This window comes from Propithecus coquereli, unplaced genomic scaffold (genome assembly GCF_000956105.1).
Source record: "Propithecus coquereli isolate 6110/MARCELLA unplaced genomic scaffold, Pcoq_1.0 Scaffold12, whole genome shotgun sequence".
NCBI lineage: Eukaryota > Metazoa > Chordata > Mammalia > Primates > Indriidae > Propithecus > Propithecus coquereli.
Window position 1 is genome coordinate 11,022,427 of NW_012136080.1, and position 26,152 is coordinate 11,048,578.

Consider the following 26,152-nt stretch of genomic DNA (forward strand, 5'->3'; position numbering starts at 1 on the left):
CTTCCCTCTTTCCCTCAGTGCAAAGTCTTGCCTGTGCAAAGACATAACTTTTAATTATTTTTTTTTTATTAAAATACTGTTATACCCAGTGGAATGCAGCAGCAATCCTGGTACAGGGTGGCATAACAAAACAGCCATGTTTACATTTTAAATATTTACGATAACTTAAACATACAGACAGACATCAAGGTCTTTGGCAGAAAACGTTCACAGCACAAAAAATACTTTAAAAGAAATACCAAATATTAATCCAAAATATATTAAGTTGGTTTTTTTCTTTCACAATATTTTTTGCCTTTTTTCCTCTTTTTTCTTTTTGCTTTGTAAACAATGCACATGAACCAAATGTATTTTTCAGCTTTAAACAGGGGTGGGGGAATTAAAAAAAAATATGCAATTGTCCAGCAAATGCAAATGTTTAAAAAAGGAAATTTGAGGAACCATGGGAATAAAACAACACATACACAAGCTAAAAACAATAAAGGAAAAAAAAACAGATTCTAGGAGACCTAAAAACGGTAAAGACAAAACTGCTAAAACCCACCAATAGCTCCTGGGGCTGAATCTGGGGGCTCTTTTAAGACTAGAAGTCAGTCACTGCTGTTGATAGGCTGCCATGTGGGCGCTTCATCCTGATTCCAGAACATCTGGCCTTGCTTCAGGGCGCTGGGCCTGGGTGGTATGAGGAGCCAGCCTTATGGGTGCCATTTTGGGATGCAGGCTCCATTCTGAGGACTGTTTGAGTCATATCTCCTAGGTCATTAGCCAGTTTTCAACAGCATAGCTCCCTCTCCCAACCCCTCTGGGTGGGAGCAAACATACTTATGAGAACAACACTTCTCCAGTTTCCTCAGAGAGCATTGGTGCTGGGTAGGGCCACCCAAGCCCACATGAGGGTGTGGCGCATGTCCGCATGTGGTGGCTCATTTCATCTGGCTCAGGGTTTAGAACCAAACTGACGGGATGTCCCAGGGACAGGAGCTGTGGAGCCATTTCAAGAGGCTGGTGATTGGGGGGTCCCATGGGCATTTAACACAGGGCTCAAGATGGAGGAACAGGCAGCCAATCTCCCGTGAATCAAGCAGCATTAAAATCCACGGGCCAAGAACTTGAGAGGGAGGAATAACTGGGAGGCCAGTCAGGAGTTTCAGGAACTGTGGCAGCAGGGACAGGAGAGCACAGCCGAGGAGACAAATCCAAACCAGCATGCCTCAATCTTCTGTTCCACCAGAAGGGGAATTATATACAAACCGCACAGTTTCCCACTCAGCGGACCCCTAACCTAGACCAAGTGAGAGTGTGAGGCAGTGGCTTCTGCAAAACACACACCCTCAGTAGTCCCCAAAAGATTCAAGTCTTAGTGATTCCAAGGAGGCAGTGAGGAACTGAAGGGTAGGTGAGGTTGGCTTGGACCATACTTAGCCAGAGTACAACATGCTGAATTAGTGAACCAGCCCACCTGGTGTCCATGGGCAGCCATCCTTGGAAATCCGCCCTCCAAACCAAATATTCCCTCCTTCCCTGTCTGAGTACCAAGTGGTGAGGGAGGGGCCCAGCTCCTTTCTGAGCTTTTAGCTGCTACTCCAGCAGCAAGTCTTAGGCAACAGGTAAAGGCTGAATCCTCATTCTCCATGGGCCTGGGAGGAATGTGGCAGAGAAGCAGAGTCTTCTGGGGTGCTGGTACTCTCACAGCTCTCCTCTCCCCTGCAGCACTCCTCCTGAGCTCCTGGGACCAGGTGGTCAGTGGGAACTAGTGTCTGGTTGGGGGAAAGTGGGAGAACAGCTGCTGGAGGGGCTGCTGGAATGGCTGAGAGCGGCAGAGGGCCGAGGAGGGGAGGCAATGGCTCAGAGTCCCCAGCGCCATCTCCTTCAGATCAGTATCTCCACCATGTCTGGTAAGTCCTGGACTCTGGATGTAGCTATAGAGTCTGGAGGGAGACAAGAACAAAGGCACATACCAGTGAGTGTTACCAGATTGTTTTTAAAATCCTGGAGTGGTTTTAAGGATCTTTCTTATCAACTTTTCCCACCTCCACTGCTCAGCTCCCCAAAACTTGGCTGACCAAGCGCAATGCTCTGCTCCCTCTCAGCTACTGGCCCAGACCACCAGCCTCCCATGTAGAAGAGGCATTTGTTTATAACTTTGAACAGGTTGGAGGGTTTGGAGGGAGGACAGAGAGCCCTGAGGGAGGCTGCAGCATTCTTTTCATGCCTATGGTTTCCAGAGATCATGAGGCACAGGCAAGTATGCAAAGTGTGAAGGCCAGTGTGAAAGGGGGACAGAAAAAGAAATGGCATCTTCTCAAATTTCTCCTTCCTGGGCTCCTTTTAAACAAAGTCTTCTAACTTGAGAGTGCCATCAGGAAAACTTGGCAAACTCCATTCTCTTAGATATACAGATTAGCAGTTGAATACATAAGGAAGACTATGAAAGGGGAGTAAAGTGCCTCCCACCCCTTGCTTTCTTTCTGAATTCTGGATCTGTCTCTATTCCTCTACTCATGCATCCAATCAGCCTTCATGTCCACACTGAGAAGGGCGAGTCACCCTGCTCAGCTCTCACTGTGCAGGGCTCCCCATGGAGTGTGGCCAATGACCAAAAGCAGGTCTGGGAAGAAAGGGCCTGGTGTTGCAGTTCCCACCCCAGTGTGCCCTCCACCCCACCTAGCACCAAAGCAGGGGGGAAGAGTGGGACATACCCAGAGAGGCTGCCTTCTGGCCACTGCTACACCCCAGAAGGCTGTCGGGCTCCAGTGCCAGGCAGGCAGAGGTGCTGTCCGGTGGGCCGTCAGTCTGTGTGCTCCCATCTCTGCTCCCATGTTTGGCATGGGCAGGGAAGAGAGCTGTGGCCACGGGCTCCTCTGTAGCCACCCTGTCTGCTGGAAAGGCAGGAGGTTGACGGTTACTGCCTTGCTTATAAGATGTGGCCCTGATGAAGAGCACCCGGAGTTAACTGTACCTACTGGGGACTCAAGGCGATGTCGGTTGCTCTTGATTTGCAAGAACTTTAAATGCTCCTGTTTTCAAATGAGAATAACTATCAGGTTGGATTGTTTTGAATGGTGGAACCCTTCTTTGTAGATAAAATCTTCTAGAATTTCTGTGGCATCTGCTTAGAAGGAGGAGCAGAGAGGGCTTGCCTGGAAGGTGCATCTGCACAGGAAGCTCTATTTTTCTTAGACAGTTAAGTGGCTGGGGCCGAAGCATGCTGGAATTTATGGAGATGGCAGGCTGAACACCCCTCTTTGCATTGGCAGGGCAGCTGTGGGCTGTAGGGTCACTAGTTTAAGCTGACTCCCCTGGTAGAAGAGTCAGGAAGCCCTGGCTTCCAGGAGTCTCGGTTCTGGGAGGAAGTCTGGCAATTTGTGTTCACACCTGGGAGAAACTTCTCTATATAATCTACCCACCAGCCTCTCTCACCTGTAGCCAGCCGAGCAGGCGCATCTGCTTGCCGCTCACTAGCCGAGAGCCCTTGCCAGCTCTGGGGTCCTGCTGCTGCAGCCACGAAGACAGATGGCACTGACTTAGCAGGCCGCAAGGAGCCCTGGGTGGCCTTGCCAGGGTCTTTCCTGGAGCGTTGCTGAAGGACCTTGATCACCGCGTCCTTCTCCAAGATCTGGGCATGGAGCACCTTTAACCTGAGGGGTGACAGGCCATGCCCACATCATCAGACCCACAGTTCCAGAGGCTTCCACCCTCCCCCACCTTGTACAAGCTGGAGGAAAAGCCCTCCGTACAGCCAGCTGGACCCTCTTGCCCTTACAACAGGGCCTGGAGTGGGCCTTCAGAAATGTCATTACAGCTCTGGAACTTGATGCTCTTAGAGCCCAGGCTCTGCAAACCAGCAGTACATGAGGCCCTTGGCCTTCTCATACCAGCGAAGGCAGCTCATCAAGTGGTGGGTCCTAGAGTCACTCGATGATAGCAGTGGCACAACCTTTGTCCTGGAGGGCAGTACCCCAGAGATGGCACCTAGAGGCTCAGAGCCTTGGATGGCATCCAACACCCCCATAGCCAGTCTCCCAGGCAAACTAAGGACTCGGCTGGTTGGGAAAGAGCATGCTTACACTGTCTGGTGTGCCAAACATGCAGGGTCAGCTCAGAGCAGGAGCGATTGCTGAGCTGTACAGGGAGAGGGGTCTGTTTATCAGGGATCAAGAACGGGACAAGGAGTGGACACTCTCACCCCCATCCCCACCCGCAGCGTGGCCTGCAATGCCGAACCTGCTTTCCATCTCCTGATGTCTGTGGCTACCGGTGAGCAGACCCTCGTTGAAGCTGCTGCTGGGCGAGGGCTGGGGGGAGTGTCGAATGAGAGTGGTGTCACGCTGGGCGGCGGCCGTGGCAGCTGCGTCCATGGCAAACTGCCTCATGGCACGTTCCTCCAGATACTTCTGCTCCCACTTGGTCATGTCGGCCTCCAGTGCCAGGATCTGCTCCTCCTTCTCCCGCAGTTGCTCTGACAGCCGCAGGGCACTGACCTCTGGGGACCCAACGCTGCCACTGCCACTACTGGGGGTGCCTGCCTGTCTCTGCAGAGCAAGGAGCATCGTGGTCAAGGCTGAAGGTTGTGGTGTGGTGGCCACCGATCCTCGCCCACCATATCACATACTTCCCTATCCTGCCTCCACCCAGAGACAGAGGGAGCAGCACCAGTCCCCACACCCCTGCCCTGAATCCTGCGGCCAAGGGCATAAGGACCCTCCAAACTGGGAAAGCAGTTGTCATCAATACGTACACTGGGATAACTGGTGTAAACTAGAACAGAAGTGAGCAAACCAGGAGCTTTGCTCACTCTACCTCTGTGGGAAGGGTAGGGTTGGGAGCGGAGACAGAACTCTGCCTGGTTTGTAAACACCAAGAATTGTTTACACAGAAATCCAAAGTGAGGATAAACTCTCAGGATCTGGGCAACCACCTTCTCTCCTGATCTTGGGGAGACATATAAGAGCTGGCTGGTCTCTTACATCAGGTTCCTGACCTACTTTCCCTAGAGATCAAGGACACCAAGCCCTGCTGCTTCCGAACATAGGAGTCCCCCGAGGCTGAACACGGGCCAAGTGGAGGAGCCTCTGCTAAGACTGGTGAGTGGGAGGGACCATGCAGCAAAGCCGGACCAGGGATCAGTCACCCTTGCCACCTTCAAGGGGGCCGTGGCCTAGATCCGAGCAGGGGCTCCCAGGGGCCTTGGGCCTGACCTCCAACCCTGGAGTCCGAGAGGGGGAAGGGGAGCCGACATCCTCAGATGCTGCCCTGGCTCTGCCACTCACACAGGTCTTCCCGGCTCACCTGCTGCGCACGCAGGGCCTTGAGTTCCTGTTCCAGGCGCGTCCGCAGACGCAGCTCCAGCTGCTCCCGCTTCTCACAGGCCGCCTGCAGCTGCCCGAGCGCCTGCTGCAGCCGCTCCACCTTCTCCACGTAGGCCTGCTTCTTGCGCAGCTCCTCCTCCGCTCGAGCCGCCCGGCCCTGCGCATTGCCCAGAGCCTGCTCCAGCAGCTCAGCGCGCCGCCGCTGGTCCTCGATGGCACCGCGCAGCAGTGCCATCTCCCGCTCCAGCCTCTCCTGCTCCTGCTGCTGCTCGTAGCCTGCAGGGAGAGGGGGGCTCCATCAGTGATGGCGACCACCCTGGCTGGCCCCATCGCCTGCTGGGCTGTGTGCTGGCCACTGGATGAGCAGTTGCTTCTCATCCTCTCAAAAGCACTAGGAGTTAGGTACCGTTATGCACCCCGTTTCATGGGAGAGGAAACTGAAGCTCAGGTTAAGTCAGACGTGAATGGCAGAGCCCAACTCCAGGACCCTTTCAGTAACAACTGGGCTATACTGCCTCTCTGCTGGGAAATGAGTCTGCCATGGGACAGCCCCACACACTGTCCACTTATGCCAGATGTCACCATTTCCAAAACACATTCACAATTTCCCTTGAACCTCATGACGACTAGGGACTGGTCATATAGGAATGGTGATGCCCATATACAGATGAGAAAACAAAGGCTCAGGCTAAAGAGGGGGAATGAAGGAAGGGGGAAGAGAACCACCATTTGCTGCCACACGAGCCAGGCACTTATACATCTTATTCCACTGAATCCTCCAGTCCCTCAAGACAGGATTTGTGACCTCCAACTTACAGGGGAGGAAACAGAGGAGGTGAATGGTGCTGCCAAATGGGAACTAAAGTTGGCCTGGCTCCAAAGGCCCAGGCTGCTTCTGGCCATGGCGTGAGGCATTTGCACCTACAGGTCACCCAAAGTGGGCTCCTGTTGCCACATTTCCTTCCATGGTCTAGGGGGACCACTGAGATGTGGACAACCAGGCTCACAAAGGAACACAACCTATGCAGCACAATGAAAATGGCTATGGTCCAAAGATGTGCATCTGAGGATCCAGCTATCCTGACTTTTAAATCATCTTAGTGATTGCCAGAGGAATTCTGCTCAGAGAACCTCTCCCCATGGATGGGAGAGGCCCAAACCACACCACAGAGCCCTCTAGCTGATGCTCTAGGCTTCGATTCACCTCCCACGGCACCTGCCCCTTGGGATTCAGGAGGGCCGAGGAGTGGGTAGGCTGCCTGCCTTGCTGGAGAGCAAGAAGGGGGCAGGGCTGTAGGGCCGGCCTAATAAACCCAAAGGCACTGTCTCTAGAGCAGCACTCTGATTCAGTGGAATCCTCTGTCATAGTGAAACTGTCCTGTACCATGCCATGTAATGCAGTGGCCACTAGGCATACATGGTTACTGAGCACTGGAAATGTGGCAAGACAAAAGCTCTGAATTTTAAATTTTATTTGATATTCATTGGTTTCAATCTTTGGGTCATGTATGGTCAAGTACCTATCATACAGGACAGCACAAGTTCTGGAATAGAAGAGCAAAGGCTTGGGACCCTGGGCTGTAGAAGGGAAGATTCATTTACTCAGGGCCCTGGGGCAGGGCAGGGAGGACACAGAGCCAACCCAGACCAGCTCTCAGCTCACTGTGGGTTTTTGAAGATTGGGCCCAGGCTGGCCTCATTCTTTGGCATGGAGGGAAGACATGGGAAAGTCCAATAATATTGAAATTGATCCTTTCATGCTCTGTTGGCTTAATATCCAGTGAGTGGGTGGAGGGGGCTGGCAGGCCCGGACTCAGAGACAGTGGCCCCCACCTCCTATGTGGGTTCACAGAGCCCTGCAGCTCAGAGTTGCATAAGGCCTGGGTGTCACTCCAGTCTCGGTGTGACTCTGGGAGGTAGGACTATGTTTCATCTTCTAGTTGGACTACCTGAGGCTCAGAGGGAGAAGAAACACACCTGAGGGACAGAGCTAGCAGATTGGGGGTGGAGGGGGGAAGAGCCTGCGCAGAGGGGCCAGAGGGGCAGTGCTGGGTGCTGGACGGCCTGCCTAGGAGGAAAAGCAGATGGCATTGGTGATAATGGTCACACTTTCCTAGTGCTGACTAACCCCCCCAGAAAAGTGAGGTCAAGGAGAGATCTCCTCCCTGAGAATTCTGTAACTTCCCTGCTGCCCTTTGGAATGGATATCGAGGAGCAAGGAGGAGCTGCTTTGGTTTCCTCTGCCCTTGGAGAGGAGGGGCCGAGGGACCCAGCCCTCTGCCTCCAGCAGCTTCCTACAGGCTTGTACAGACTCTAAGGCCCTGGTGGGGGCTGGGAGGCTTCAGACTCTGGTCACCCCCAGCCACTAGGACCCTGATATAACCAGAGGCCTGTGGGATCTTGGGGAGGAGAGCTCCTCAGCAAGAAGTACGTGGCCAGGGTTGGGGTAGAAGAGGATGGGAGAGACCAGTGGAGGCGCAGGGGTGCTGGTGGCAGGAATGCAGAGGGAGGTGCAGAGGGGATGTGCCCAGGCCCAGTGAGCCCCCTCACCTCCACGTCCCAGTCTTTGTGTTCACCACCCCCAGAACCCGGTGAAGGCGGCAAGCACCCGGAGCAGCAAGGGGGGGGGGAGGGCGCCGGCCAGAGCGGAACAGCCCAGGGCTCTGGAATGCCAGGCATCCAGGTCACCCGCAGCTACAGATTAATGGCTCCAACCAGGAGCCAAGAACAGCCAGGCGCTGGCCCACTCCCCCAGAGCGGAAACGCCTCCCAGCCTCCTCCCCACACCCCCTTGCAGGCCCCCAGAAACCCGCCCGTGACAAACTTCCTTTCTTTGGCAGAGCCAGGCCTCAAAAGTGCACCCAGTTCCACAGGATACCCCCAGTTTGCCTCCCCCAGCAATTCTTCCTCCCCAGACTCACAAGGGCACCCCAGGGGTGCCCCCTCCCCTTTCTCACTCGCTCCCACCACCTCCCTCCCAGAGACCAGCCAGGACAGCCTAGCCTACCTCCTGCCCCACCCCTTTTGTTCCCTCAGTGCTGTCCTCCCATTCCCTGCCCTGGGCTTCCAACCCTCCTTGAAGGAGGACAGGGGTGCTGCCAGCCAGAGCTCAGTCCTCAAGCTGCTCCTCCACATCCGGACATCCCCTACCATCTGCGCCACTCACAGTGGTTTCCTTGATCCCCTCCTTCCTCAAAGCCGCCTTTACCCAGACACCAACCACTCCCATTCCACTTCTCTGCAAACACCCTGAACATACTATAGCTTGTAGCAGGCGCATACAATAGGAGCTCAATAAGTAATTGCTCTGTCTCTTCTGATTGCTAGCACCTCTTCTCTTCCTGCTGTTGAGCACAGGGCTCCCTTTGCTGCCCACCCCCCAACCCCATGCCCCTCCACTTGAGCCATTCAATTGCTCCTTCACCCCTTGCCCACTCTCCACCCCTCTCTCTCAGGCCTCTCTCTCAGGCCACCAGGGACCTCCTAATCACCAGTCTCCAGGACCAGGAACATCTTTGTTCTCTTGAATCTGTGGGAACTTGCTCCTTCCTGAAGATCACCCTCTCTCTGGGCCTCCCTGCTGTGGCACCTTCCTGGGCCTGCTGCCACCCTCTGCTTAACACCAGCCAGGTGCTTAGCACAATTCTGCTAATGAGCAAATAAATGAACAAATGAATGGACTAGTCCAGAAACTCATCCACCCTTCAAGGATGCTTGGACCAATCCCTTTAGAGAGAAGCTCTTTAGAAAGCACCTGCAGGGTAAGCTCTGGGAGCGCATTTTTGGCTGTCTCAGTGCCTTTACTTAGCTGCCTTGTTATGGCCCAGGTTCACCACGCCCCGCAGCTTCCCATATTCCCACTGGGCACCCTCAGCCAACTCCCTGGGAAACTCTGGGACTCCTCCATCTTTACCCCACTCTTCTCCAGGGCTAACCTGCATCCCCACTGCCCAGTGCACTGACCTACATTGCAAGATGGGCAGTACCACAGCTCAGCAAAGTGTTGCTCCCCAGCTTTCCCATGGGTATCAGTTGATCTTCCCAATAAACATAGACCTTATTCTTCTTTGGACGCCACCCCACCCCACCCGCCCCAGACCAGTCTAGTTTTGGGCATATAGTAGGCATTCTATAAACCTGTGCCCAAAGTGCTGCTCTGCAAGGAGGGCCAGTCCTCCCTGTCCGGAGGGGCTGCAGTGGTCCCACTGCCTGCACAGCTGGCCAGGATTCTTAGTGGGCCCCCTACTCACTCTGAGCAAGCAGCTTGGCCACCATGTCCTGACTGCCCGCCTGGGCCTCCTGTGTCTTGCTTGCCAGGCGGCGGTTTGCAGATTCCAATCTCTCTGTTTCAAATGAAAGAAAGATGCTTTAGTGTCAGGGGAAGCTACCTGCCTGGGGTTTTCCCTGAGGTCCTATCTGTGGGGCTGCATCCTCCATGCTGGGGATGGGCTCAGAGGGGAGCCCTGGCTCCATCAGGGGCCATGATCTGGGCCATATGTGGGAGTTCCATGTGGGGATCCTAGGTCCAGAACACAGGGACAAGCATCTCTGTCAGGGAGACTCCCAAGGAATCTCAGCCTGGCCCCCGAGTCAATTCATATTTATTTTTGCAGAGAACAGATTTTCTGAATTTCCCCTAGAATAGAGGACCCAAGCCCTCTGCAGATGCTCCCCAACCCTCCCGCTGTGTGACCAGCTCTCACCTCTAAGATCCCGGTTGAAGTCCTGCAGCCTCCTCATTTCGCTGTCCATCTTGTTCCGCATAGTCTTCTCCAGGGCCTCGCGCTTGGAAGAGGCTCTCGTCAAGCTCTCGTGGGCCTCAGAGAGCCGCTGGATTTCACTTTCCAGCTGTAAGAGGCAGACAGCAGAGCTGAAGGAAGAGCAGGGCTCCCAGGGAGTGACGCAGGCTGAACTGCTACTCTCCATCAGAAAAGGTGCGACACAGAAGGATACAAGGCAGGAGCAAACGATCTAGGTGGCTACAGTGGGACGGTCAGAAGCGTGCAGCCTCCTGAGATGGACCAGACTGCTGGGACCAGTAAGTAAGGGTCCCAGTAGCTGCCCCAAGGATCTGATGCTAAGTGAGCCCAGAGCCAAGTACTCTGGAAGTGGCTGCCTGCAGGGTGACTAAACACAGCTTTTCTGTGCCCAACATCCAGAAAGAAGCATTTTACTTCTGGCTGGCTTGTGTCAAGAAGTCTGAGCACAGTGGGCCAGGAGTGGGCACAAAAGACTCCAGCCACATTCTGGGTGGTCTGACCTATCTTGGACACCACGGGTCAGTCACAGGAGGCCTGGCATCTGCTAAAGCTGAACCTTAGCACTGAACCTTCACTCAAGAAGGGGAACCCGGACTCAAGCCTGAGCTGCTTTGCCTGGATCTGCTCCTGACCATGGTCATCCACGCAGAGGGCCGGCCGGACCCGGCTGCCCCTCCCACTTGGCTGCCGGCAGGTTCTGCACGTGCTCCTAACTGGCCTGCGATTCCAACAAGTTGCGCGTTTTTTTCCAAGAGGAGGGGCTTTCTCTTTGGCCAGGGCTGGTCTGGAACAGACTTGCTGTTGTGTGGAGGACACAAAGGGCTCTCTGTGGGAGGTGTCCACAGAAGGGGGTGTGTGCAGGGCAAGGGCGCTAGTGTGCAGCGAGCTGGTGAATGGGCTCTTTCTAATCACCACTGGCAGCAACTGCTCATGCTCCAGGCCTGCTCTGCCTCCTCTCGGCTGGTCCCCAGCTGTCTGAAGTTGGCTTCGGAGGGTGCGAAGGGGTGAAGGAGGTGGGGAACAGGGTTGAGGGAGAAATGCAGCCAGACACAGACTTTCAGGCTCCTCTGCCTTCCCTTAGACTGCCCACTCCCTGGTCTCCCCTTGTGGTCCCTCCCACTCTGTCCCTCTGTGCCCAGCAGGGCCTACCTTCTCAATGCGGCCAGCCTTCTCTGCTGAGCTCTCCAGCTCCCTCTGCAGCCTCTCATTGTCCCTCTGCAGCCTGGCATTCTCCCTCAGCACAGTCTCCATCTGGGCCAGGTGGCCACTGCCTGAGGTGGCTGAGGAGGCCTGGGCACTTGCTGGCCCTTCCATCCCAGGCGGACCAAGGGTGCCCAGGGGGCCATGGCTGAGAGCAGCCGGATGTGGGGGTGGGGGGTGCTCCTGGGGCTGCTGCAGGTACTGGTAGTGCTGCGGCTGCTGGAGGAACACAGGAGGCACCTGGGCCTGCAGGATCCTAGGGAACAGAAGAGATGGTGCTCAGAGACTGCACAGCTCCCACCCCAGAGCAGCCTCCTGAGCATACTGGGAAGACAAGTAATTATTGTTATTAATAATTAATAAATTGTTAAAATTACTGCTGATAATTACTCAGCCTCACTGTGTGTTAGGCAGGGTCCAGTGGTGCCTGTCTGAGACACTCCTGGGCCAGACAGCAGGGCCGCGGGGATCAGTGTCAGGACGCTTCCTTCTTGCCCAGCCTCACTGTGGCCAGGGCTTAGGGATCAGCCTGAGCACTCCTGGGCCTCCTAAGTGACTAATGCTTAAACAAGGCATCTTTAAAAAATGCAACCTGACACTTCTAATCAACACAAGGCATCTGTCATGACTTGAGCACGCAGCCTTCTAGGCCCCCAAGGCCACTCAGTGGCTGGGCCCCAGCAGCTACCTACCCCGTGTCTGCTATGAGCCGCCAGTTTCAGAACTGCCAAAGCAGCACACTCAGGTTTTCTCCTGAATATTTCAGGTTCTGTCATTCGCCTCAGAATCATTTCTAGAAGACTCCAGTTAAGGTAGAGTGGCGAGACAGATGTCAGGGTAAGCGTCTGCGCTCCAGTGTCTGACAAATAGAGGTTCCAATCCTGGCTCCAGCTGTTTAACCTCAGCAAGTGCCTCAGCCCCGTGGAGGTCGGGATTCCTTTGCTACATCAGAGGGTCTCCAGCCCCATGGGGGGCTTGTGGGGACCACACCACCAAGGCCTGCAAAATGCTGGGCAGGTGGCAGGTGCTCCAGAATAGCAGCCTGTCCTCCACTCCGGTAGGGACCTAAGCTTACTCAGTTAAAGGACAAATGTGACCCAAATGCTGGATTTTCTTGGGAGCAGGGCCTGCCTCTGGACTACTACAGTAGCTGAGCTCAGGGGACCGTGCTCTCCTGGCCTCTGGCCCTGGGGTAACATCACCGTCGGGGCTGTGTTGAGGGAAGGCACGAAGAGCAAGAGGCACAGGGAGTCCAGCGGCCTTTCTGGGGTCTTGTGACTCCCAGTGTCACAACTCTTCAGTTTTGCAAAGAATTTTCCAAGTCCTGGAAGGCCCATAAAAACTTAACTCCACTTCTGGGCCCATCAGCTCAGCACTGCTGCCCACCTGCCCCTCTGGCCCTACCGCCTATGGCTCCCTGATCTGCCCGGGCTACAGGGAAAGTTCCTGCCCCTAATTCCTGACAAACAATCTTTATCTGATCAGCCAAAAGCAGAGGCTGGGCAGGTGTACCTCTCCTGCTACCTGAGGTAGGGAGTGTCCAAACTCTCCCTTCGCTGCTAAATGTGGCCATTCTTAGGGTTGCTTCGAGAACTTGCTCCCTCCATGCACCGGGCCAGGCAGACACAACTGGCATTCTTTAGGGATGACTTAGCTCCAAGAAAGAATAGTGGCTCCTTTCCCTTCACACTTGCTTTCCCTTCCCCCTCTCCTGCCCCCAGCCCCCCGCCTTTTGTTCTCCTGTGGGCTACTTCCTTGCCACGATTATTATCTTTTCCTGACAGAGTTCAATAAGGCTGGTCCAAAAGAAGAAACCACAACTCAGCTTCCGAAACTCTTCCTGACCGAGCCCTGAGAAGGGAGATAAGGTGGGAATTTGGAGGGGGTGGAGGCTGGAGAAAAACCACGAGCCTCCATCCAACGCCATCACGTCACCCATTTCTCGAAAGCAAGGAAAGGCATCTTTCCTAGGACAGGCCAAATGGTGGGAAAGTGGGCAACTGAATGCATACTCAGCAGGCACGAAGAGAGCCAGATTGTGACCTTGGGCTACCTGAGGAAGAGGCTAAACTTCTTGGTCGCCTCTGATGGGGTTTCCTGGACTCCCCTGGGGCGAGATGCAGCAATGATGGCTGTGTCAGCTTCTCTGGAGAGGGTGCGGGGCCAGGTGAGGAGCCTGAGGCGGAGCCTCATTTCTAGGAACCTGTATTTCTGCAAACTATCTGGGCTTTTCGTCTCCCTCCGGTCTTCCTGCTTTCATTCTGGCCCCTCATAATCCATACTCTACATGTAGCCAAAGGGACCCTTTAAAAAGGTAAATCAAATCGCATCCTCTAACGGTTCCCTTCACACTCAGAATCAAACTCCAAGTCCCTACCCTGGGCCCAGCAGTCCACAGAAAGGGGCTCATCTGGACCCAGAATCTTCTCTTACTACAGGCTGCAGGCACATGGAGCACACAGAAAAACACGAAAGGAAATGAACAGTAGGGACAGGGCAGCTCCTCTCTGGTGTAGGATGGAGAGAAGTCTCTAAGGAGCTCACCTGGTCCTTCTGGCCTCCCGTTAGGAATGCATTCCAATTAATAGAAAGCAAGCTGTCCATTCTTTCTTAAAAAAAAACAAAAAAACCTCCAGAGAAGGGGATCCCATCTTCTTACTACTTAACTTGGAGACAATTTGGCAATGATTCACAACCTGTCTTTAGGAAGTTCTTTCTGAAATCTAATCTTTAACCCCCTGCTGCAACATCCTCTGGGAACCCTAGTTACTAGAATGCTACAGCTAAGCAGACAATGGTGTCCATCTTCGAATTAAGGCAAGAGGTGCCACTAACTTCTTATGTGACTTTGGCTAAGTCCCTTTCTCCTCCAGGCATTAGCTCTCCCTTCTCAGGAAGGAGGGGGTTAGTTCAGGCAGCCTCTGGAGCTGGTGGGGGTGGAGAGGGGATCCTGCCAGTTCTGACGCAGGGAGTGATCTGCACTGGGAGAAAGGCAATGGCATGAAAGACTGAGGCGGGGGCAGTTACCTGACTTCAGCATGCTGGAAATGCGGGCTGCCGTGGACACGGTACCTCGGGTCAGTGACAGCAGTGGTGGTCTCATGAGCTAGCACAACGTGTGGGTACTGAGGTGGGGGCCCACGGGGCTCCGGGCCCTCGGCATGGGGGCCCTTAGGTGGGGGTCCCTGCTGGCTGCGGGCCAGCTGCGGGAAGCTGTGGGAGGAGCTCATGTGGCTGGGGGCCCGGGCGCCGTTCCTCTCCAGGGACAGCTGCATGAGCCGTTCACTCAGGGAGCGCACATGCCCGTGCCTCAGCTCCCGCAGAGCCTCATCCTGTCGCCGACTGCCTCCCTGGGCTCCGCGAGGATCCCGGTCTCCAGCGTGTTGCCGTGGCCCGGCCTGCTGGGCTGCATAGTACTGTGAGTGGGCTTTGGCCTCCTCATAGGTGGGCAGCTCCTCGCCCTTGCTGGGCTGTGGGCATAGCCGGTAGAGGGTGTTCTCTGCCAGGTGGGTCTCACCGCCCTGGTGCTCCTGGCCCTGGGGCTCTTGCCTCGTAGCCTGTTGTAGCACCTGACTGTCCTCAGGTGCCAGGATCTCCAGGGAGGCCTGGGGGCTCCCTGTGCCCCCAGCTCCAGCCCCACCCCGCAGGGCCTGCTGCTGGATGGCCAGCAGTGTGCGTGTCTCGGTCAGGTTGCCATAGCGCAGTTGCTCCTGGATGAGACGGTGCAGGACTGTCCCCGAGGAGTCTTCCAGCGTCCTCATGCTTCTTTGGCTTGCACACACCTACCTGGACAATGGCCAGCAGCACCTGGCCCCAGAGCACCTGGCAAGAGAAAGAGAGAGAAGAGCAATCAACAGGAGCCCATGGGAAAAGGGAGGACTTTCTAGCATTGCAGTCTGGTTGAAAGCATGAAGGTGAAGGGCAAGGCCGGCGGTTCACACAGCCTGAGTTTGTGCAAGTGCCCGTGTTGCTACCTACTGATTAAGGCAAGTTAGCTAACCTCTGAGCCTCTGTTTCTCCAGCAGAAAAATGCAAAGAATACTGTCTGCCTCATGGAGTTGAGAATTAAAAGAGGCAGTGCTCTTGAGCTTGAGGTAAATCCTTGGCAAATGATTACCATTATAATGATATTCATGGAGACTTAACTATGCTTGAAGAAAGACAACAGCAAACCAGAAGGCAACTGACCAGGAGGAACCATGGCTCCCTGCAGTCAGCCACCTATCACACAACTGATAGCGACTCCAGAGTAGGCCTCGTTCAGATCTAACCACTTAGCTATCTAATCCCAGGGTGGACAGATCCCAGTTTATTGGCAGGTGATAAAGAATAAACATAGCCCAGTAGAAGCCCTAGGCAAATGGCTCCCAGGACCATTTGAAGAATGAAGCATGCTCAAGTCTGGCCTTGGCACAACCAACCTACCACGCTCTACCCTCCTGAGCCCACTGCCCGCATCTCTCACTCTCCTTGAACAAGAGCTCCTGGAGGACAGGCCAGGGCTCTGCTTCACCAGGCTGCTGATAGAATGATTTCAGGGCTCCCTGTCATAGGATGACTTTGGCAGTCATTCTGCAAGGTGAGTGGGAAGAAGGAGGAATTGCACTTGAATTGGTGAATAGAGACAAAAAAAAGAAAGGCTATAATACGACAATGGTTTTGTGAGATGAGGCAAACAATTGCTACCCACTAAGGTTAGTGGGTCGGTCGCCTAGTCTCTGCATGACAGTAACGGCACAGGAGCTCCGGGAAAAAGAAAGGATGGCATGACATCTTTGATTTTCTGATTTTCTCTCCCTGCACACACACACTTGCTACTTGGTCCTCTAGGCACCCAGGAGATGGACACTCAGCATCTCTCCTGACGTCAGCATCAAGAAAGCGCATCTTGACTTGGGCCAACTGGAGGAGTAAGGGAGAAAGGGGGAGGCCCTTGGTTGCAGGGACCTGGGGCTGGGGACTGTGGACCTAAAGCATGGGGAGATAATATCTAAGGAAGATGTTCCCTTCTAAGCCTGGGCTCCCAGTAGCTCGTGGCCTGGAAGGCTGCCCACCTCCCTCACCCAGCTTCCTTTCCACAGCCTCCTCCAACACAAACCTCCTAAGTGGGATTCAGCGAAAACCAAACAAAATCCACACTGCCAGGGTCCTCTGTGTATGGGGGACAGGGGTGGTAGTGGGAGGAATGTGGCCCTCCTCTGCCACAACATTAGCCCCAGTGCCCTGCCTCAGTTTGGGCTTGGCATGTTGGCAGAGCAGCCATTCCCAATCCACTCTCTCCCCCCAGGACTCCAGATGTCCAGAGCTGGGGAGTGGGGGATGAGTGTGGAGAGCACCTCTGTACCCACCCTTCCTGGCCCCCAACCAACCCTCTCTCCCCAATGAGGAGGAGAAGTGCAAGACTCCAGCGTTACCAGAGGCAAAACAAGCAAACGAGTAAATTCGCCCTGAAGTTTCACCTGCAGGCGTTTCCTAAGTTAATCACTGTCTGGGCTGACTCCCGAAGAGGACAGGGGAGCGGCAAGAAGGAATGCACAGCCTTCGCGACAGATTCCAAGCGCGCCAACGGTGTGCCTGGACTGGGAGCAAAGAACACGTCCGAGGCCTCTCACCGCGAATTTGTCCCAGGGAACTCCCTCAGATGCACATCCTTTCAGATACCAAAAGGCTGAGCCGTTACTGAAATCTGCTTCTCCAACCGCAGCCGTGCCCTTCAGCTGCGCTAGCGCGCTGCGCTCTCTCAAAGCCGCTTTCCTAACCAAGCACACAGCCCGGCTTTCGCCTGGGGTCCCACTCGCCTAAGGAAGCACAGCGAGTCCCTAAAGCAGATCGCACCCGGCCAGGCCTCCCGCCCTACCACGAGCACCCGTGGCCGACGGTGCTCCCGGGGCGAGCCGGTGAGGGCAGCCCGCGGCCCGGAGAGGTCTTTAAGCGTCGCGGGTCCGCCTCCCTCCCTCTCCCCGAGCCCTCTTTGTTTTCCAAATACTCCAGCGCTGACGTCACCGGGCTGGACAGCAGGCTGCATTCTTTCTTAGTGAGAGCCAATTCGTGGCTCCAGAGAGGATTTTCCAAGGAAGACAAAGAGGAATTCTTGGACTAGTTGGGGGTAAAGACACCTGTAACCCCCACCTAACCAAATCAGCCCCCAACCGCCCTGCAGCTGGAGCTCCAAGAGGCGCCTCCAGTTCTTCTCCGCGCTACCACTGCCCCCTAACCCGGCTCGACCCGCAACCCCAAACACCGACCCTGCTCTCTCCCAAGTCTGCCCCCTCTCCAGGCCCCAGGAGACCCGTGAGCCCTTGAGAGCCCCCAAAACGCACGGCGCGGGGCTCCCCGGGCGGAGCGGCCCTTGCCCAGCACTGCGGGTGCCTCGAAAGGGCTCCCTGAGGACGTTCGGTCCGCTGGGCTCTGACTCCCGGAAAAGGCCGCGCCGCGCCGAGACTCGGGCTTCGGCTGGGGCACGACTCTGCCGGCCTCGCGCGCGCCCCGGAGCGCCAAGCGGCCTTTCTTACCGCTGCGGCCCGCGGGTGCCCGGCGCAGTCGGCCCCGACAACACTGCCCGGCTCGGCTCGGCTCAGCTCGGCGGCGGAGATGTGCTCTTGGCGGTGGCGCCGACGCTCTGGCGGTTCGCGCCCCAGCGCGCAGCCCCAGGGTCGGCCCGCGCCGGAGGCGGCTGCTATGCCAGGAATGTGAGAGTTTCAGGTTCCCCCTCCGGATCAAAGCGAACCACAAATAACCTCTCAGCGCGCCGCCCTCCTCCGCCCTCCGCCCTCCGCCTCCTCCCGTTCCCTCCTCCCGGCCCCCGCCTTCCTCCGGGGAGGCGGCGCTGCGGCCGGGCGCCCGGCCGGCCCCTGAGCTCCGTTCTCGGGCCGCCTAGCGCCCTCGAGGCCGCGCTGTGTCCCCCCGCTCCGCCCCGCTTTGCCGTTGGCGCTGCTGGGGCCCATTACCGCCAACACTCCCGTCGCCGCCTCGCTCTCGCCCTTCATCCCTAAACCCAACGGCGAGACAACAAGGGACGTATATCGCTTGTCCCGAGGATTGCTGCGGGAGGGGGCTCCAGCGGGTGTGTGTTGTGGGGGGACTGAGGCGGGGCAGGACTGCAAAGGAGTCCGTATCCGCTCAGCTTGGACCGTGCCCCGAGCGAAGAGGTAACTCGGGTTCTAGCCACCGAGCCCCTCCCCTCCCCTCCACTGCTTTCACTCCCTGCGGGAACCTTTGAATTGCACTTTTGTTTACAAACACCTTCACCAACTCATTTACGACCTGTCTCCACAGGAAATGTGAATCTGGGTTGAAATATCTGGGTAATTTGACCCACCTGCCAGACTGAATCACCTGCCGCCAGGCGCTCTGTCCAACCCTTCCCCAAGGTAGTAATCGGCGCCTCTTTACGCAGAACGCACGGTGTGCCATCACCCGCTTTTCGCCCAGTCATCCGATTCAGCCCTCCCAGTCACTCTCCGAGGGAGTTCTATCATCCCTGTGTTATAAACGAAGAAACCAAGGCTCAGGGAGGTTAAGTAGCTTTCCCAGAGTCACACAGAGAGAGAGGCAGGTAACCACTAGACTGCTTGGTTTCTCATTCTCAAAACCCCTCTGCGGCCATCAGATCTGAGGTCCCTAGATGAACAGAGCAGACTCTGGGAGGCCCCCTCTCTCCACCTGCCTTCTCCCTGTTCAGGTCTCTTCTTCACTTTCCCCCACACCCCTGACAGCTTGGGGCCCTCCTTTGTGCCTACTTCTGTGGCTCCTGCTGTTCCTCATCTGCATGGAATCTTCTCTGCCCCCAGAAGCCTGCCTCCCCTACCTTCCCACTAGGCTGTGACAGTGAAAACCCCTTCTTCAGAAAGCCTGCTCTGACACGCGACCAGCCACCAGCTCTCTGCCATTCCTGAACCTGACCACACAGGGCCTCTCAACAGGTCCGTGGCCTCTGTCTGCCTGGAGAGTTAGACCTGATTTCTACTCCTGCTGAGTCTTCCCCTCCTTCCGCAGCATGGAGTTTGCAATTACCAAATTCACTGGAGGGAACCAGGGACAAGGAAATTTCGAAAGCTCAATAGCCAGAGAGGTTGTTAATTTTTAATAAAGCTCTTCCAAAAAGTGTGTGTATGTGTGTGCATGTGATTTACTTGGAAGCCAAATGTTGCCTTTCAAGTAATGAATGGATCTGAGACAAATGAGGAAATGGATTATTTGTGACAAGCTAAGGGATATTTGGCCAGCCAAGGACCACCTCACAAAGAGAAGCTATGGCTAGTATACTACTGTGCTAACTAGACAGAGTAGGTAGGAATTTTAGAAATGTAAAGGAAGAGCTCCCCAGGTAGCCTTACCTTATGGACAGCATTCTTCTTGGAAACACTTGGTGGAGGTATGAGAGTGGGCGTGGGCATGTGCACTCTGAGGTTGCGAAATCAGGGGAAAGGCCACATGAGATAGTCCTGTCTTTCAGGGGCATTTGAAGGGACATCTGACAAAATGCTTGACAAACATTCCTGAGATGGTTGCAGAAAGGGGCCAGTTCAAGGCAGCTGGAGTCAAGGAGGTACATTTTGGAGTAGGGAAGCCTGCTGCAGATCAAAACAAGCCCCTGTGACTGCTAACCTCTGAGTCCCAAAGGGACAGAAGGAGGAGAGGGATGCCGAAACCCAGATAGGAAATTTGCACATACTTTTCTTCTTTTTCTATTCTCCTCCTCTCTGCAAGGACAGAGGGCAGGACCTCCCAGGCAGGGCCAGGCCAGGAGCCTCAGTGGAGCCTCCCTGAGCTGGCAGCCACACTTGGCTCTGCAGGGTGGTTGGGTGAGAGGGTGACCACAGCTCAGATGTGCCAGAGGCAAGTGTGCTCAGGGGGGCACTGGGCTGGCCAACCTGTTTGCTGTGAATCTTCCACTTAAAGCAGGGAAAGAGAGGCTCACCTAGTGAGCCAGGGCTTTCTTCCTCCCACCTTTGTCTCTCTTGGTCTGCCTTGTGCCCCTCTCCTTTACTTCCCCTCCTCCAGCCACGGATTATGATTCTTCCCAGATGAAAGTGTGGCTGGCTGGGTCAGGAATCCTGCTCAGGAAAGATGCAGAGGTGACCCAATTCTCAAAGTAAGCCAGGTTAGAGGCCTTTGCTCTAAAGTGTGCAGCTCCCAGGGGTGTGGCCACATCATAGGTGTGCACTGTGCTTCATACTTCGCAAGGGATTTAGGCACCCACACCCTGCCCCTCCTTAGCCTGGGTTTGGGTCTGTGCCTGGTGTGTGGCCTCAGTCTGGCCCTGCAGCTGCATTCTGCTGCACCCAACCAGAATACAAAGACAAGTTCTTAGTGGGACCCTAGCAGCCGCCTCCCATGGAGCTGGGAAGGAAATGGTCCCCCTTACTTCCCAAATGGTTGATTAGTGGAGGAGAGGCTCCTGGGCACAGATGGCAACATCAAAAGAAGACTGTTAGTTGTGAAATTCCCTCTTTCAGCTCCCCCTGAACACTCCCTTTGACAGGTTATGGGAACAGGAAGCCTACTAGAATCTGGGACCGGAAGCAAATTCACAGGAAGAGCCTGAACACTGGGATGGATGTTCCAATGTTCTAGTTCCAAGAGCAGAAGAGGAGCCAAGTGAAGGCCTTCTTCTCTCTGTCCTTCTGCAGACTCCTGCCCTCTCTTCACCCCTTCTCCATCCCTCCCTCCATCACTGCCTCTAGGTTTTATCTCCCAAGCCCTCTTCTTCCACCACTGCCCCCTCTCCCTTTCACTCCCATGCATCAGGCACAAGTGGCCTCACAGGGTCTGTGTCTTTGGGGGCTAAATCTTCCATAGTTGGAGCATTTGTGAAATTAGGCCCCATAATGGTTTAGCTAAGAGGGTGCTGTCCTAAAAAATGAAGGAGCCTTCACTTTCCAAACTGCACATGCTCCTTGAGCCCCTGGCATTACTCTGTGGCACTTTGCATCTGGTGCCCAGGGCTGGGATGCTTCCTGCAAATGGGGAGAGAGCTCTGAACACTGCTCCTACTTCCTCTTCCTTCTCTGGGGTCTGTGGCTGCCCAGAACCTCCACAATTCCCAGTCCTACATGGAAGACGTGTCTAGTGGATACTGGCAAACCAATGGATAAACTGGAGGAGTGCACCCCACGGTTTATTTTTGTCTGGGCAGCCGTCAGGCTGGGGAAGGAATGGAGTGGGGATTTAAGAACCAGCACATTCAGTCCAGTGCATAAAGGAAGACCATTTTGAAATAACCCCAGACATCTGCCTTTTCTGCAAAGCTACCTTGTACTAAGTGGGTACTGATTTGATGCACATGCCACTGCTGCCTGGAAATATCTTCTGCTTTCAGCAAGAGGCTGCAGGGAACGTGGGGAGGACCCTGAGTTTGCAGTCCTTGTAGGAAAGAGCGCAGGGCAGGGTTAGTGGCTGCTGGGGCAGGGCCGGTGTGATGGAAGAGTGCCCCCTAGTGAGCCACATCCCCAGCTTCAGGGGTCAGCTCAGCCCGGGGCTCCCTAGGTGGAACTTGGGTCTGGGGTTGAGGGTGGGGGTGGAGGGAAGGAGAGGAAATGGGGGAAGAGATGTCTGGGACAGGGTTTCTTCCTGGTACAAATATCTCCTAGACCCTTCCAAGAATGGACTAATGGCTCCAGTTGTATTTCTGAGCTTTCCTTCCATTTCAGCCTCCTGCACTTTCACATGGTCTTTAAAGATAGAGCATCTTTGTTTTAACACAAACAGCCTTATATCATTGACATTGGGGAAACACCTTGCAGTCACTCACCCATTTATCCTTCCGTGCATCTATTCTGTCATGTGTTTCATACATTCAATCAACAAACATTCCTGAGCACCCTCTCTGAGCCAGCCCCTATGAGTCAAATGGGGTCTCCATCCTTGCAGGCTACTGGGTACAGGAAGAAAGAGGCAAGAACACTACAGAGTGGTGCATTACATCTTAAAGGAGGGGACCGTGGGCACAGGAAGGCAGTCATGGGAGGCTTCCTTGAGGAGGTGCTTCTCAAGCTGAGTGCTGAAAGCCAAGTTGGACTGTGAGGTGTCATCCCCAGGCTGACATCGGAGAACCCACACTAGAAGCACAGACCCCTTGGTTCACTAAAAAGAAAGCAGGAAATGTTGAGGTATTCTTAGGTGGTGATTGACCTGCAGACACCCATCTGTCCTCCCCCAGGAATAATCCTGGGAAGGAGGGACCATAAAGGACACAAAGAAATGGGTGTGAGCACTGGGTATGTTCACTGTCTTGATTGTGGTGTACATATGACAAGACTTACCAAAATTTGCACTCTAAATAGGAGAGGTTTATTATATATTAAGAATGCCTCAATAAAAAAAGAAAAATAGTCAAATAGTTCTACAATGTGAGAAAGCAGTACCCTGTTCCATCAAGTTCCATTCCAAAGAGACAATCACTTAAAACTCTTTTAGATGTTCTGTATTTACACTTAAATTTCTATAAAATATTCTTCTTTGTCTTCTAACTCATTATGTTCCCATTTTAGGTATTATCTACCTACTTCCTACTATGAAAAATTAGCATTACCCACCCCCCCACACACACATATATTTCTCACCTCCATCCTCTTGACATGGTTACATGACATTTTTGCCTAAATTACTATCCAATGTTTACATTATTGTGATTATGTAAATATTGTTAATAGCAGAATCGCATATTATGCCATGATTAACTTTCCTTTCTTAAACAACTTTTGTTTTGATTGGAGTTAAACTTCGCCTCATTTTTCATTTGTTTGGTGTTCTATTTATTTAGCATTAATTTGTGCCCAAATGGACACACAGAACTCTTAAAATTCCCCTCAATGAATGTAGACCCATTGGTATCCTATCAGGTCCATCTCAGTTGGGCTGGGAGAGCTGGGACAGCTTGCTCTCTGGTCCTACCAAAGAGCTTTCATCTTGAGATCTCCCTCCATTTCCATGGTGGGCTTTCCCCTCAGTTCTCTTCTGGTTAGTGTCCCGTGCCCTGGATCTTTTGCCTTCCTCTTTCTGAGTTTACTTGTATAGTAGCTTCCTAAGAACAGATCTGCAGGAGGCATATTTTTAAAAAACCGTTTGTGTCTCAAAGTGTCTTTATTCTACCCTCATGCACTATTGATAGTTGGCTGGATATGAAATTTTAGGTTAGAAATAATTTTCCCTCCAGTATTTTGAAAGAGTTGCTTCATCGTCTTCTTGCTTCCAGTGTTGCTATTGAGAAAAATGGTGTGATTCTGACTGCTGATCCCTGGATAGAAACGGTTTTCTCTTTTTCTGGAAGCTTTAGGATTTTCTCTGCATGTCTGATGTCCTGAAATTTCCCAGCGATGTGCTTTGATACGTTTTTGTCCTTTGTCCTGAGTCCTGGGTAGCCCTTCAATCTGGCACCACATGTCCCTAATCAAACTCTCAAAATGATTCTCTAATTTCTAAGTCTGTTTTCCTATTATATTTTCTTTTCTGGGAAATTTCCTCCCCCACCTGTCTTAATTTCAATCCTTCTATATTTTTGTATCATTTTTAATTTTTAAGAGCTGTTTTTGTCTAGAGTTCCTTTTTATAACATCATCTTCTTGTTACATGATTTAATGATCTTCTCTTATCCCTCTGGAGTAGTAATTGTAATAAAAATTGTTTTCTTATTCTGATCTCCACATTATCTCTGTTTCCTTGGAGTTCCTTTTTTGTGTTTGTTTGTTTTGGTCTCCGTTTTTCGTAGTTAAGGCTTCCCTGCAATGACTTTAGTTCTTGGCTGTCTGGTCCTATTTCAGAATGAGGTGTTTAGCAGCTGATGGAAACCCTGTGTGGGGGCAGAGCTGGTTTCTTGGCAGGTCTCACAGAGAAAGGATTGGATAGGGTTCTGGCCCTGATATTGGGGACCCCAAAGTAGCAGAACATGTAGTCATTTCCCTTGGGCCAGTTTCCTAGTGAATCATCCTCTGAATCTCCCGCCTGGAGAATGGCAGCCAGTGTTTGGAAAGCCGAATGAGGAAGGGGAGCTGGTGGGATTGGGGGGCCTGAACACTGCCAGGACCCCACCACTACCATCCCCACCGCATTCCCTCCAGGTGATAACTCTCCAGTGTGGCAGAGGGACCGATATGGAGTAAAGGGGTGATCTCCCCCTTCAGTGGGGGAGAGGCTGTTGGAGAGAGCTCCCCTGCATAAGGTTCTTAACAACCTCCCTATTTTGGGCCTCACCCTTGCCCCCTTTGCAGAGGTGTCTGTGGCCTCTATTTTCTAAGCTTGTTGGAAGCTCTGCTGAGCCATCTTTTTTCCTTCCTCCAGACACTCAGTAGTGGGGAGAAAGCAATCATCTCTATTTCTTTTCTGCTTCCCAGGATTGTGTTGACATCCCTCTCCTGCCTTCTTTTGCTGAGGGTTTAGGCATTTTTTCTTTCATCTCTTTCCTTCCACGAGGCAGGGTTTGGGGTGAGCCAGGGTGAAGGTGTTCTCATGTCCAGTTCTGCCTCCTCTTCGCTTTCCTCACGGAGGTGGCTCATGCCAGGCCTTGTCAGGACTGGTGTGGGCACCTGGGACAGGAAGCTGGCAAGCTCAGGGTTGTGCAGCTGGTTTTACGACTTCAGGGCTTGCTTTCCATGCTCTGGGCTGGAATCCTAGGTTCCTGGGTTCCTGGGTTCCGCCAAGGAGCAGCCGGGTGGGGACGCTGCTGTGAGGGGTACTCTGGGTGGTGCTGGACTCTGGGACTCCAGGACTGCAGGACTTCAGGGCCAAAGCCAAGACCTTGGAGAGAAGGGCTCGAGGCTTGGGGTTGCAGAATCCAGGGCTGAGCTCGCAACTCCAGGAGGCATGTGGCACTCCCTTCAGACACCATCTTGTCTTCACCAAACCTGGCTATCCAGGAAAAGGCTGACCCAGAGCTGCTGTGGTGTCCAAACTCACAAGCCTTCCTTTGTGCATTCACAAGAGAAGGTAGTGGGAGAGAGTTCTGCCTCCCTCAGGCCCACCTGTTGCTTCCCCCTGAGGGCAAAACCTCTGGCCTTTCAGCCCCTTTGGAAAGGTTCTGTTGTTTGACCTGGCAGGGTTGGGGCTGAGGAGTCTCTTGGGAGACATGATAACAACTGGCTTATTTTGTGCAGAGGCCTTCGGGTGTGTTGTGTGGGCGCTGGTCAAATATGCCAGGGAGACTCGTAATCAGCGTTCCTCCCTTGGAGATTCACAATGTCATCAACCTCTATGAAGAGCCTGACAATTCCTGTAAGAAAGAAACCATATTTGATTCAGGACACCCACTTAAGGTGAGAACAGGCTGTAAGAAATTAGACTGATCTTAAAAGATATTGGGTAGAGGACACATTGGAGGGTAGAGTCTAACATCCTAGTGGAAAATAAGATGACTCCAGAGTTGGAGAGTGAATGATGCAGCCCTATTTGAGCTGGTCCTTGGCTAATCTCTGTCTGAGGCCTGGTGAGTCCGGGCTCCCAGCCCACTTTCTTAGACCCTTTTGGTGGGCCCTCCCCTACCCCCACCCTAAATCTAAAATGGCTGGTGCTGGAGGAGACATGGGATCTTGAACAAAGGGGTTGACCCTGGACAGGTACAGGGGGTTCTTCCTCAAGGTCAGAGGGAGGTTCCAGAGGTACACAGGCTAGGTAGGGATGAGGGGGCAGGAAGATGGGAAAGGCAGGGATCACGGAATCAGACAGATCAGCTGTTATTATTTTTTGGATGGTGTTGCACCTTCATTTTTAGTAAGATACACTTTAATATAAAAGTATATAGTATAAAACAAAATTCAACCATTTTAGTGTATAGTTTGACAAATTTTGGTAATTGTGCACAACTGTATAACCATAACCATGATAAAGATTTACATAATTTCCATCTATTTAAAAAGTTTCCTTGCACCCCTTTGTAGGCAACTTCCTCCC

General features: G+C 53.6%; 1 protein-coding gene across 3 annotated transcripts; it reads right to left on the bottom strand.

Moving 5' to 3' along the window:
• Window positions 1-306: 306 nt before the first annotated feature.
• On the bottom strand, window positions 307-19,635 carry AMOTL2 (angiomotin like 2). 3 transcript variants are annotated; one of them, XM_012664399.1, is made up of 10 exons: window positions 17,782-18,039; window positions 14,297-15,091; window positions 11,219-11,525; window positions 10,013-10,157; window positions 9,560-9,652; window positions 5,290-5,585; window positions 4,225-4,532; window positions 3,421-3,638; window positions 2,700-2,876; window positions 307-1,928 (listed from the first exon to the last, which is right to left on the bottom strand). In XM_012664399.1, exons 2-10 carry the CDS (start codon window positions 15,028-15,030, stop codon window positions 1,870-1,872), a joined length of 2,337 nt encoding a protein of 778 aa, XP_012519853.1. In that variant the 5' UTR covers window positions 15,031-15,091; window positions 17,782-18,039; the 3' UTR covers window positions 307-1,869. The 3 variants fall into 3 exon arrangements, with proteins under 3 accessions (XP_012519853.1, XP_012519845.1, XP_012519838.1); XM_012664391.1 differs by lacking the exon at window positions 17,782-18,039 and adding an exon at window positions 19,606-19,635 and having other exon boundaries at window positions 314-1,928; window positions 2,700-2,879; XM_012664384.1 differs by having other exon boundaries at window positions 314-1,928; window positions 2,700-2,879.
• Window positions 19,636-26,152: the final 6,517 nt, after the last annotated feature.